This window comes from Schistocerca nitens, chromosome 4 (assembly GCF_023898315.1).
Source record: "Schistocerca nitens isolate TAMUIC-IGC-003100 chromosome 4, iqSchNite1.1, whole genome shotgun sequence".
NCBI classification, from domain to species: Eukaryota; Metazoa; Arthropoda; class Insecta; order Orthoptera; family Acrididae; genus Schistocerca; species Schistocerca nitens.
The window spans coordinates 917,786,344-917,800,560 of record NC_064617.1 but is presented as its reverse complement, the minus strand read 5'-3'; the positions used below and the strand labels follow the sequence as shown (position 1 = coordinate 917,800,560).

The window sequence follows — 14,217 nt, the reverse complement described above, 5'->3', positions numbered from 1 at the left end:
AGTATGCATTCTAAGCAGAGAGAGACACCAGACTTCATGAAAGCACTAGTTTGCTCTCTATGTGTGTCCCATGTCACATATCCTCCAGCTGTTTAATTTCATGGCAAAAGACAACTCCAGGGTTTGCATCACATGGACTCACTGTTTCTGATTCAACACTCACTTGCAGAAACAAATGTACTCTCAGTGTTCTTGCCCTTTTTTTTTCTTACAACATTTGTTGTTTTTCTATTTCATCATCCATGGCCACTAAAATCACAAAATAGCTGTCACTAAATGTGCACTAAACTTAAAACTATATGTTCAGTGTTCATACTAAACAAATAGTGACATATAGAAGTGGCACACAGTGTGTTCGTCTTGATACTGTATGCTTCCGCACAGTCTGTCATCATGCATGCAAACACCACTCTCTAATGTATCGCATATCTTCTCTAAAGTATTTTGAGTATTTATGAGATGAAGCCGTGAATATTTTAAGTAGTTGTTGCTTATTGATGGTCTTTCACAGTCACAGTGACTGAATACAGAATTCACACACTGAAACTGTTAATGTGCCAACAGAGTGAGGAATCTATATCTAAGTGTTATTTTTATGGTCAATTGCTTATAACTTAATTGCTGCTCAATGATGCTTTTTTGGTATGACAACATACTTGGCAATGTAAGCAGAGAAGTTTTTTCATGTGAGTTTTACTGTAGTAGTATTTTTTATTTAAATTGTTGTTTTTATTTAAATATCTTATAATTTTTGAGAACAGCAACTTGGTGATTTATTAGTGTTTCCTTTTTGTGTTCTAGTGAACATGGGATCAGAACAGAGCACACACCAAACACAGGGGCCAGCAAGCAGAGAAAGATCAGCAGCACAACTCCGAAGAGGGAAATCAATTCCTGAGAGAGAAGTTTTTGATGATGCTAACAGACCTGGAAGTATATCCCCTGGTCCAAGTATTTGCTCAGATTCTGACCTCCCATATATTTCATACACTGTCAACAGACCTATTGGAGGTGAATGAACATCGTTGCTACTTTCTTAAAATAAACATCTGTTGTTGTGTATTGAGAAGTATGGTGAACTTGTGCACACAAATAACAAAAAAGTAAATGTAGATGAACTATTTAGATCAGAGTAAGAAAATACGATTAGTCATAAAATTAAATACAAATTATATCCAAACAGAGAAATTATTTGTTCTGACCTCAGTTTTCCTTTGAAGTTTGCAGTTGATGTAATGATATATAGCATCTTTACATAAAATGTGTTTTTTTCAAGTTTCTTCCTTATATTAAAAAAGTACTAAGTAGTCAAACTGTTGTTGGACTGGACAAGAGTTGGTGTATGTTTCTTTAAGAAAGATGTTACCTTAGGTAATTTGCATGGTATGATACAGTGGACATGCAGTAGGGAATCAATGTAGGATGCAGTTTAACCAGTGTATTATGCACATTGCGTTAGTGCTAGAAATCCAGTTAGGAGTGTGTGTAACGGGTTTTGTCAACACACGTGCAACAATAGAACTTCACACTTGCAGACAAAATGTTCATGGTCTGAATGACAAAGTGGTTGTTGTGAGTTGCACTTTTGGAAATGACTCTTGGGTGTACAGCTGGTTGTTCCTCTTAACAAAACGTAGCCATTTTCACAAATGGAATCTGCTGTGTTACTCAATTTATAACCATTCAGCATTGAGTGGCACAAAGGAGACATTTACTGTATTTATGCCCTATGCCTTGATACCCTTATACCACTAGCTAGTTTGAAATTTTACAAATGAGAAATGTATATAAAGCTCCATCATTGCTAGACAATTAATAGTGTGCTTTCAGTGCTGTTTTGCCAAGTAGTTGTTTCCATTTTCTACTCAATAGTCACTGACAACCCCGGCATTGCCCAGGTATTCATGTTGCCAATTTTCTGTTAAAAACAAAAACAAAAAGTGAATAGTGTTTGTAGTGTGATATTGAAAAAAATTTCATTTCCATGTATGCGTAAAAACACCTATGAAACTATGAGTCACACAAAGAAATATGCATAGTGTACAAATGTATAAGTCCAGTATCTTGGACAGTTTGTCTTCATTGGGCTCAACTGCTTCGCATGTGTACAACACGATTTTTTGAATGTCTCTGTGGCAATGCCTCTTCATTGCTCTTTTGGCAAATATTGTATAGGTGGTTCTTACCTCCACAGTGATTCTCCCCAGACAGTAAGGAATACAGTATGTGTACCAAGTTTGGTTGAAATTCATCCAGTGGTTTAGGAGGATATATGGGACACACACGCATACATACATACTTATTCATTTTTATAATATGTATGGATTTCAATGACCAACTCATCCATCTTCTTCAGCTGCTGTGATTTTTGCTATCATGTGTAGTTGTTCGCTGGGCTCTAACCAGACTGTGAAACGTTGGTGGTCTCACAACGCCATTTCTAACTGCGTTCCATTCCCAGTGCCCACTTCGCATTGTGATGCTCTTTTGTTTTTCAGAGCTTGAACTGATATTTTGTGAAATGCAAATTCTCTCAATGTTTTCCAACTCCAGTGAATGTGATAACAAATGAGATTTCAGTAAACTGAGTGCTGTATCACATTTTTTTTTAATGTAAAACTGCTGTCCCTGTTTATTAGGTTTTCTGCCATCTCTATTTCGATCTCACCAGGGGGCTTGCCACTCTTTGGCGGGTTTGCAGTTGGCTACCATGGGGCCCCAGCCTTTGCAGCATTTTTTCTCTTCTGTGCTGTATGTGTATCCTCTTGTTATTCTTTTTCCCCTCCCTTGGGTAACATGTCTGGGGTGTTATTGGGAATGTTTTGAATTGTCTGTTGCTGATGTAAGAACAGTCTCACTTTTATTTTTCGCTCCTTTTTTCTTTCTTTCTTTCCCTTCTCCTGTTGTTCCTCGGCTTCGGTCTTTGAGGTTCCTCTTTCTCTTCTTCCTCCCTGTGCACTCCTGAAGGCTGGTCCACGCGTCTGACGCGTAACAGGCAATTGGGTAATGCGCAATTCTGAGCCCCAGGTCGACAAGGTCGACAGGTAGCGTTCACATGTACCACCTGGTACAGGCCACACCCAGGGAGGGGTGATTTCGTGAGCTGCAACCTTCCCAAATTGCCACTGCTCCACGGTTCCTTGTGGTCTCACATACTGAAGACAGACAGTCCTTCGCCACAGTAAATCCGTTTATCATTCAGAAAGGTGTTGATGCAATTGCCGGCTCTGTGAAATCCTGCTCTCGTTTACGGAATGGCACTTACCTTTTGGAGACTACTTCTGATTCTCAAGCACAACAACTGCTTGCTGCATCGCTTCTCCATGGCTACCCTGTCGAGACTCCTTAGAACTTTGAATTCTTCTGTTGGTGTAATTTACACCAGGCTGCTCGACGGTCTAACCGAAGCCAAAATCCAATCTCTTCTCTCTGATCAGGGTTTCATTGCCGTATATCGTGCAGTGAAATGATCAATACCTCCTTAGTGTCCACCCGCACACTTTTTCTCACCTTTCATAGAGTGGTGCTTCTGTCCAAGGTCAAAGCAGGCTATGAAATTATCACATTCCAGCCGTATGTTCCGAACGTGATGTGCTGCTACCAATGCCATCATTTCAACCACACTAGACTGTCTTGTCGACACCCAGCCAAATGTGTAAGCTGCGATAGGGATGCGACGAGGGCGATTGTCCACCACCTCCTCCCCGCTGTATCAACTGCAACGTCCACTGTGCTGCTTCCTCTCAGGATTGTCCCATGTATCTTGATGACCGCACCACCAATCGTTTTTCAGCATTGGACACCACAGACCGACCGCACAAGCAAGCCGATGCTTTTGTGGACCCCATGGAGCAGGATCCTCCTGCTTCTGTGCCCTGTAGTAGCGACTCTTCACAGGCTGTCACTCGGCAGCCGCCGAGATGACACCCCTACATCTCTTCCTCGTCATGACTCTCCTCCAATGGAACTTTCGCAGCCTTTTCAGTCCCACAAAGAGAATTTACGGCTGCTTTTAGCATTGCAGTGTCCCCTTGTACTCTGCCTTCAGGAAACAAAATTGCGCCCTCACGACCGCTTTGAGCTTTCACATTTCTTACCGATTTGTTTTGACCTTCCGCCTGAGGTCAGCATTCCATCTCACCGAGGTCGGCATTCCATCTCATCAGGATGTCATGCTGCGCATACAGGATGACATTCACAGTCAACCCATATCCCTGACTACCCATCTTCAACCTGTTGCAATTTATCTTTTCCTTCCCCACCTGACTTTTCCTTCTGTACCATTTATGTCCCTCCATCATTCGATGTAACCAGGACAGACTTCCTTAAGCATATTGGGCAGCTACCTCCCCCATTTTTGCTATTTGGTGACTTAAATGCGCATCATCCCCTTTGGGGTTCTCCCAGGACCTGTCAGAGAGGTGCCCTCTTGGCTGACCTTCTTAACCTCTTCTGCCTTAACACTGGAGCACCCACTTTGCTTTCCGACTCCTTGCACACCTATTCCCATTTGGACCCGTCCTTCTGCACTGCCAGCTTGCCTATCGTCTTGAGTGGTCTGTTCTTTCTGACACCTACCTGAGCGACCATTTCTGGAGTGCTATCTGTTTGCTGTATCCTACCCCATCTGCGTGCGTGCCCAAATGGCAGCTTACTAAGGCTGACTGGCAGCTTTACTCTTCCCACTATCACTCTACCTTCCTCCATCGGAAATGAGTGGAGGAGGCTCGGGCGATACCATTCTCTTCTCAGAATCGTGAGTGCTACTATGCCACCTTTACTATGAGGAAGCTAGATCTTGCCCTCAGTTCATCCTGATCCTCTGCCTCACCTTTCTCTTGCGGGCAAGCACTTTTTGCTCAACACGTACAACCGCATCTGGGCAATGGGCACATTTCCTGGATGCTGGTGTGAAGCCACCATCATACCCTTACCTAAACTGGGTAAGGACGAAAACCTTCCTTCTAGCTACCGCCCTATCTCTCTTACCAGCTGCGTTTGCAAGGTGATGGAATGTATGATTCATGCCCAGCTGGTATGGTGGCTTGAGTCTTGCAATTTACCGATGAATGCACAGTGTGGATTTCGAGTGCAGCATTCTGCAGTTGACCATCTCATTACTTTGTCCACTTATGTCATTAATAGTTTTCTGCGGAAATCCCAGACTGTGGCCGTGTTTTTCGATTTGGAGAAGACCTACAACACCTGCTGGAGAACGGTATCCTCTGTACTCTTTACACGTGGGGCTTCCGTGGCTGCCTGCCCTGTTTCCTTCAGGCGTTTTTAAAAGACCTAGTTTTCAAGGTGTGTGTGTGGGTTCTGCCTTGTTGGACACCTTTATCCAGGGAAACGGTGTGCCTCAGAGTTCCGTCCTGAGCGCCGTCCTCTTTGCTGTCGCCATTAACCCTTTAATGGCCTGTCTCCCACTGGGCATCTCCGGCTCACTTTTTTGTTGATGATTTTGCCATCTATTGCAGTTCTCCACAGACCTGTCTCACTGAGCGGCATCTTCAGCAATATCTTGATCGTCTTTACTCGTGGAGCATTGACAATAGCTTTTGCTTTTCCACTTACTAAACTCTCTGTATGGATTTCTGGCGACTCAGTTGGTTTCTCCCACCATCTTTACATCTTGGGCCTGTTGCTCTTCCGTTAGTTGAAATTACGAAATTCCTGGGGCTCATGCTCAATAGGAAACTCCCTTGGTCCTTCCATGTGTCTTACCTGGCAACCCACTGTACGCCGTTCCTCAGTGTCCTACTTGTACTCAATGGTACTTCCTGGGGGTGCCGATCGACCCACCCTCCTCCATTTGTACTGGTCCCTTGTCCATTCGAAACTCTCCTGAGGGTGCTTTGTTTATGCGTCTGCACGTCCATCCCTCTTACGCCACCTCAACACTATTCACCATCATGGGGAATCCGTTTTGCCCCAGGCGCCTTTTACACCAGCCTGGTTGAGAGTCTGTATGCTGAAGCTGCTGAACTTCCACTGTCCTACCGCCATGACTTTCTCCTCAGCAGCTATGCATGCTGTTTGTCTGCCATGCGTGGCCACACATCCTATGCCTCCTGCTTCGATGATTCCTTTTCACAACCTTCACATTGAACTTCACGAAAGTACGTTTGTATACACTGGTGGCTCTCAGACTGACTGTGGGGTCAAGTGTGCCTTTGTCATTGGCACCCGTGTCTTGGCTTCTGACACACTGCTCAGTATTTACAGCCGAGCTCTTTGCCCTATATCAGGCCAAGGACTACTTCTGGCGACACAGCCGTTTCAATTGTGTACTCTGCTCAGACTCACTCAGTGCCCTTCAAAGTCTATGTGCACTGTACACTGCCCATCCCTTAGTGAAACGGGTCCAGGAAAACTGTCACTTGCTCACTTGTGGTGGAGCCAGTGTGATGTTTCAGTGGGTTTCTGGAAACAACAGCGAGAAAAATTGGACTTAAAATCAATTGTGACAAGACGGAATACATGGTTCTACACCGTGGACATAATGAAACTCAAGAACCACTTCCACCCTTACATACAACTGGAGGTTCTTATCATCAAGTCAGGGAGTTCAAGTATCTGGGTGCAGTGTTCAGAGATGAACCATCCAGTTAAAAGGAAATGCAGGCAAGACTACAGGCAGGTCATTGCTGTTACCATGGCCTCAAAACCAGAAGTTTGTCAAGACATTTCAAAATAAACGTCTACTAAACACTCCTACAGCCAGTAGTACTATATGCATATGCCACCTGGAGTACAACCAAGCAAGATCTGAACAGACTGATGATATTTGAAAGGAAAGTCCTTCGGAAGATTTACAGACCAGTTTACGATAATGAGAGTGAAAAATGGAAGATTCGTCACAATACAAAGTTGTGTGATATGTACAAAGAGCCGAACATCGTGGCTATAATGAAGAAATGACGACTCCAGTGCTCAAATGTAGGACAACCGATGGCTGAAAACTATACTCAACACCAAGCCAACTGGCAGAAGGCTCATAGGAAGACCTAGAACTTGATGGAGTGACTGTGTATTCAAAGACCTTCAGAGAGTGGGACTGCTGGAAGGCTGGCAGAAAGGAGCCAAAGACAGGCTGAAGTGAAGGCAATCTCAAAGCAGCGCATGGTCCATTGGGCCTGATCGCGTAAAGTAAAGTAAGTAGTCCTGGTCATGTCGGTTGCCAGGAAATGAGGCTGCTGATGCGCAGCTGCCAAGGCTGCAGTCCTCTTACTTCGGCCCGTGTGTTCCTATATTCCCTCCGATGATCTCTGTGCTGCTGTTTGTCAGGAGGTGGTGTCCCTTTGGTATCGCCAATGGTCCTCCCTTCATGGGGATAAGCTCTGGCTCATCAAGCCTCTCAGCCTCCTGCCAGGAGATCATTTTAACTAGGCTGCGTATTGGGCACTGCCTTTTTAGCCATTGTCGTTTGATAAGTGGTGCTACCCCACTACTTTGTACACATTATGACCAAGTTTTAACTGTCTGCCACTTCCAGATGGAATGCTGATTTTTTTTTAACCATTTTCTTCCCGCTTGGATTTGGCGTCTGAGCTATGGGCCGTTTTAGCAAATGACGTGAGGGCTGTTGACCTTGTGATACTTTTTATCCGGTAAAGCAGTATGGCAAAGGCTCTTTAATTTTTAGTTTTTGACCTCTGTTTCTATATGGTGTCTTTTTTTAGCCCTTTTTCCATGTGCCTGTTTTTAGCTGTCTTCTATTATGTCAATTGGGACTGACGTTTAGTCGTTTTCTAACTCCTATCTGTCTTTGTGTTGTCCGCCCCAATATCTGAGCGGTCAGCGCGGCGGTCTGTCATGCCAAGGGGCCCGGGTTTGATTCCCAGCTGGGTCGGAGACTTTCTCTGCTCAGGGACTGGGTGTTGTGTTGCCCTCATTATCATTTCATCATCATCAGTGGAAGGCGACAGGAAACCACCACTGGAATCACTTCCCTAGACGCTCATGTGGTGGACCTCTGTGACGAGGCTTCCCCCATGACAAGACCTGCCATAAGGCAGAACACAAAGTAAGTCTTCATGTTCTATAGTTTTGACTTGGGCGCGTATGACCCCAATTGTTTTTTGTGCCCTAAAGCAAAGTAACCAACAAAAAAAATCTCTGTTTTGATAGACTCCTTAATTATGCTGTCACAGAAACTTGGAATTTGCACCATGCTACTGCTCTCATTGAATTTCATTTCATGGTTATATTCAAGGCTGTGTTTGGTGAAAGCTGTTTTGCTTGGTTGTTTTAAGTCGGTATGTTGCTGATGTTCATTGCAGCTTGCCGAGGATGCAGTGAAGTTCCTTACTAAAGAGCTAAATTTCATTCCCACTCTAAAATGCCACTAGTAGCAGATTACATCTGCCCCATGGAGCAGGAAGCAGCAGAAGACATTTGCAGTGGAATCTGTAGAGAGCACTTACTGAGGCACCAATGCTAAGATCTTATGTATCCAAGGGTGAAAGAGTAACATTGGGATATCTGTGGGACGACAAAGAAACTGTAGTTCTGCCAGCCAACAAGAACAGCACTACAGTCCTAGTCCCCCATGTGGACTACAATAAGGAGATTTTCAATATTTTGAATGATGTTGCATACAGACAGACAGACAGATGTCAGTTGTATGAATGAAGCGGAGAGGACGATGACAACTCTTCCCAGTGAGTCAGACTTGCTCCATAGAACATCCTGTGTTAAATCTTTGAATCAAACCAGATAGAGCTATTCTCATTTCCTGTTCCATATTAATTTGGACATTATTTATTCTTTATTACAGTGACTGCTGAAAACTGAGCTTTGCACAGACAGGAAATTGCAGATGGAGTTAATGTTCATTGAGCTTTACTACTGGGCAGTGGATATTAATCTTGTAATGATTAAAAACTGTGAAGACCCTTGTGCTGTCAAATTTTGTCTTCAGTGTACTGTTATGAGACTATTCAGTCAGATTTTCTTCTTTTAAGGAAGTAAATTCTTTGGAACCTTGGCATTTGGTAGGTCATAAATCCATGCAGATTTATTGATATTTCAGAATGAAATTTTCAGTCTGCAACAGAGTGTGCACTGATATGACACTTCCTGGTAGATTAAAACTGAATGCCGGACCGAAACTTGAATTTGGGACCTTTGTCTTTCACAGGTAAGTGTTATACCGACTGAGCTCCCCAAGCACGATTCACAACTCATCCTCACAGCTTTACTTCTGCTTGATATTTTCTTCTTGAAATTCTTTTTGTAACCATTTAATGGAAGATGGTTTTCTGTAAGCAAAATACTATTGAGAAAATTTAAAGAAATGGCATTTGCAGCTGACTGCAGAACAATTCTGCTTCTGCCAATGTACATTTTGCATAATGACTGCAAAGGTAAGGCAAAAGAAATTAGGGCTCATATACAAACAGTTGTTTTTCCCTCACTCCATTTGAAAATGTAACATGAAAGGTAGTGACTAGTAGTGGTACAAGGTCCCCTCTGCCATGCACTGTGTGGTGGCTTGCAGAATATTTATGTAAGTGTAGATATTTTTGGTAAGTCAGATATGTTGGATCTCTCCTTTCAAGGGTGCACCAAGCGCATTTTAAAACTAAACGAGAAAATACAGTTTTCAGACAAAGATTAAAATTGTGGCAAAGAAAAATTAATGAAAATGACAGGTGATTTTTTAAAAACAGAATTTATATTGCAAGACAAGTCAAATTCATTGGTGTTTGCAGATTGCTGCAACAAAGAAGAAAAATCCATCAATTCAATCTTCATTACTTTTTCTTTGCCACAGTTTTAATCTTTTTTTGAAAACTGAGGTTTTTTCATTTAATTTAAAATGTATTTGGTGCATCATTGAAGGGAGAGATTCAGTGTATCTAACTTTTCAAAGATATCTTAGATTTACATACCTACTCTGCAAGCCACTATGTGGTGTGGGGTGGAGGAAACCTTGTACCAAAACTAGTCATTCCCTATTCTGTTCCACTCGCAAATGAAACGAGGGACTAAAAACTCTTCTCATGTTTGTGTATGAGCGCTAATTTCTTTTGCCTTGTCTTCATGGTCATTACATGAAATGTACATTGGTCACAGTAGAATTGTTCTGCAGTCAGCTGCAAATTCCAGTTTTCTAAATTTTCTCAAGTGCTTTGTCAAGAGAACGTAGCCTTCCCTCCAGGGATTACCATTTGAGTTCATGGAGCATTTCTGCAATACTGTAATACTCACATGTTGAATGAACCTTTCAGAGGAAATGTAACACCCTGCCTCTGAATTGCTTTGATGTCTTTCTTTAATCTGAACTGGTGGGGATAACAACACTCCAGCAGTACTCCACTCGTGTTCTGTATGCAATCTCCTTTGTGGATGAGGTACAGTTTTCTAGAATTCTCGCACAATCGAAGTGGACCATTCACATTCCCTGCTTCTGACCTTATGTGCTCATTCCATTCCATATCACATTATAATGTTACATGTGGATATTTAATCGATGTGACTCAAGCAGCATACCATTAATATTGTATTTGAACATTACATGATCGTTTTTTCTACTTATTGCCTTTCATCACACCAAATAGAAATTCTGTGTAAGCCATCCTGTATCCATCTACAACAGTACTATTAAGTGTAGATTGCTGCTCACCATATAAAGAAGGCATCAAGCTGCAGACAGGCACAGTGAAAAGATTAATAAACAGTTAAGCTTTCAGACAAAAAAGTCCTTCAGTGGAAATATTTCCAGCACATTAAAAAGACTGATAAACATTTAAGCTTTCGGACACAACAGTTCTTCTTCAGAAATATTATGTTTATGAAGGGGGACATTTCCAAAAGTGAGTAGCAATCTATCCTTTTCATAATATTGTTGCTATCCCATCCCGGACTTTTCATTGTTTGAGTCTGTATCCTCCTACACTCAATGATGATAATTTCCTGTACACTACAGCATCATCAGCAAACAGTCACAGCTTGCTGCTCACCCTATCTGTCAGATAATTAACGTATACAGAGAACTACAGTGATCCTGCTATACCTCTGTGGGGCATTTCTGACAATACCCTTGTCTTGGAATATAGAATCTGCATATTTCCTTCAGCCATGGTTCACAGGCTATCGTAAGAAAAAAAGGCAAGGTAAGATGTACACAAGTAATACTTTCTGAAACTGTGATGATGTACGGAGAGAAGCTTTTCTATTTCAAGGAGATTTCTTGTATTCAGGCTTATAATATGCTCAAGAATTCTTAACAAACTAATGTTAAAGACATTGGTCTGTCGTTTTGTGTGTCCTTTCCTTTACCCTTCTTATGTACAGGAATCACTTGTTTTTTTTTTTTTTTTTTTTTTTTTTTTCCACGTGTGTGGAACTTTTCACTGGGTGAGAGATTTATGAGAAATACAGGCTAAATAAGTAGCTAATGTTGAACTGGAATAGAGATTCCATTTGGACTTGGCAACTTATTTTTTCAATTCTTTCAGTTGCTTATCAGTGCCAAGGATGCCTGTTTGTATGCCCTCCATATGGAAGTCTGTGCAATGGTTAAGCTAGAACCTCAATTTTCCTTTTGCTGTCTTCTATTAACACATTGACTTGTCAGGAAGTGCCTGAATAGTAGCCTTCAACCTGATTACCGGTTTTATGTAGGACTGGAATTTTCTCTGGTTCTTGGCAAGATCTTTTGCTACTACAGTATGATGGTGGAAGTCATTGAATGCTTCGGGCATTGATCTTTTTATAGCTGCATGAATTTCTACTAACTTTTGCCTGTTGATATTTCTGCATTCTGTTTTGATCTCAGAGTACAATAATCTCTGTTTCCTCAACATTTTCTGAGTATTAAACCATGGTGGATCTTTTTCATCCTTAATCCATTTACTTGGCACTTGTCCGCCCCCTTTGCTGAGTGGTTAGTGCATCGACTCCCATGACCGTACCTGGGTTCAATTCACGGCCGGGATGGAGATTTTCTCCTCTCAGGGACTGGGTATTGTGTTATCCTTATCATCATTTCATTATCATGATCATGCAAGTCGCCCAGTGCATTAACATTAGAAAGAGATTTGCAACTCGGCAGCTGAACTTACCCTTCTTGGGACTCCAGGCCATCAATGCCATACGATGTTTTCATTTCACTTCACACATACTTCTGCAGAGTGCGATTTACAGTTAGTTCAAACTTAGCCCATAATTCCTCTAACATGTTGGAACTAAATGATATCTATTCATTCAGTATGGTACAACTGCTTATCTGCTCTGTCCAGCATGAAACCTCTACTAGCCATCTTAATAGATTTGTTGACTTTAGTAACCATCATCACTACGATGACGTAATCACTAATTCTTGTCTCTCTACTGACTCTGTTGATAAGATCAGACCTGTTTATAGCTATGAGGTGTAAAATATTTCTTTTGCATGTAGGTTGTTGAACTAGCTGCTCAAGACAGTTTTGGGAAATATGTTCAGAACTAGTTCATGAGAGTGTTTTTACACACTACCTGCAATGAATCCATAAACGTCCCAATCTGTACTCGGTATGTTAAGATTGCCTCCAGCTAATTTAACATGACTGGAGTAGTTCCATGTTACTGAGTGTAGACTTTCTTTGAATGATTCTACAACTTTTATGGTGGAATCAGATGGCCTGTAAAAAAGATCCATTGACTAACTCAAGGTCATCAGGCAATTTACTCCTGTCCGGATAACTTCACAACCAAACTCAATTTCGACCTCCATAGACACAGTGTTTGTCAACTGCAGTGAACACTCCCCCACCAGTGGTGTCTAACCAGTCTTTTCAATATACTTTCTATGCCTCATTAAATATCTTGGAGCTTTATACTTTGGGTTTTATCCAGGTCTTCTGTACTGAGTATTATTTGAGTGTGGCAGCTCTCCTGGAGGGCGGTAAATTCAGAGACTTGGTTATAAATGCTTCAACAATTTCCTGTTAAAAGTACCTAGAAAATGTATTCAGACATTAACCGACATAGGCAAACAGTCGGATATTATTCATTTCTTGACAGAAGCTCAAGTGAGAAAACGTTAAACTAAACACTCTGTACAAACACCAACAACTGCGCTGCTGCTTCTGCTGCTACTATTTCTTCCTCCTGGGCGACTGTGACTCCTAGATATCACATAAATTTTCCAATTTAGTCAAAACATCTGTTTCATCAAAATATTTGTCAACCAAGTGTTTGTTTTCGAGAAAAAATGTTTACATTTCTGCTGTAATTGGAATGTACAAGACAGAAGATGGCCAAAGAGAGCAGTAGTATAACAAAGTGTATATTCAACTCCTAAAACCTCACACAATTCCATGTTTTAAAACATAGCTTTACTGGTCGAGTTTCACGTAGTTTGCTATATTTACTAGATGTACCAGTGGAGAACTGAAATATTTTGATGTGAGAGCTTCTCTGTGAATGATGCAGTGGGTCCACACTGAATCCAAAGTTTTGTGTTCAATAACAAACTGCACCTGTCCATAACATCTGGACAAAGAACGATCACCTCGGTACGAACACCAACGCACTTTGTCCACTACAAATTCTTTTTCAACATAAAATATTTTAAGTAGCCCATCTGTCTTGAGCCTTCATACTCACAGTGATTCTTTTACAAAGGATGTTGCTGACAGTTGAATTATACCTAGATTGGAATAACTAAGTGACTGACAGATATCATAGTAATAATCAATTAGAGAATGAGATTGGTCATGCCATCTGTTCTGGTCATAGTTGTCATACTATTCAGCTATCCTATTTACCAGTTGCTGCAGACAGCTGGTAACGTAGTTAAGTACCTGCAATTCATTTTCATTGTTTCTCTGTGTGGTGTGCTATTTCATGCAATAGAAAGTCCTAAACTGGTTGCAAAAGTGTGATTAAAAGTGGTAAGACCATTATAACCCTGCTAAACAACCTTAATATTGAATATAAAAGAGCAGGGTGTGAATGTATCTGGAATGGAAATGCAGTTGTTGCTGCCACAGCCATATTGCCTGCACATAGAAATGTGAACTGACAACTTTGCGCTTTTGTGCTCAACTATCAATCACTTTGTTATTTTGATCAAGGTATATCACCTGAGAGCTGTGCTTAGCAAATTAAGTGTGCGCCATTATTATTGTCTGTAATATTGTCAAGCAGCAACCAAAATTCATTTCCTTATAATGAGAACATAAAACATGGCAACTTATTTTTTGGGAAGTGTGACTGTGTAAGTAT

The 14,217-nt window shown here is 41.5% G+C and overlaps 1 protein-coding gene across 1 annotated transcript in view; it reads left to right on the top strand.

Moving 5' to 3' along the window:
- Positions 1-14,217, top strand: part of LOC126253523 (BLOC-1-related complex subunit 5) — a 73,278-nt gene that overhangs the window by 39,037 nt on the left and 20,024 nt on the right. Inside the window, exon 2 of the mRNA XM_049954900.1 lies at positions 802-1,011. Coding sequence (XP_049810857.1) covers positions 807-1,011 — 205 coding nt within the window. The 5' untranslated portion in view covers positions 802-806. The remainder of the gene's footprint in view (positions 1-801; positions 1,012-14,217) is intronic.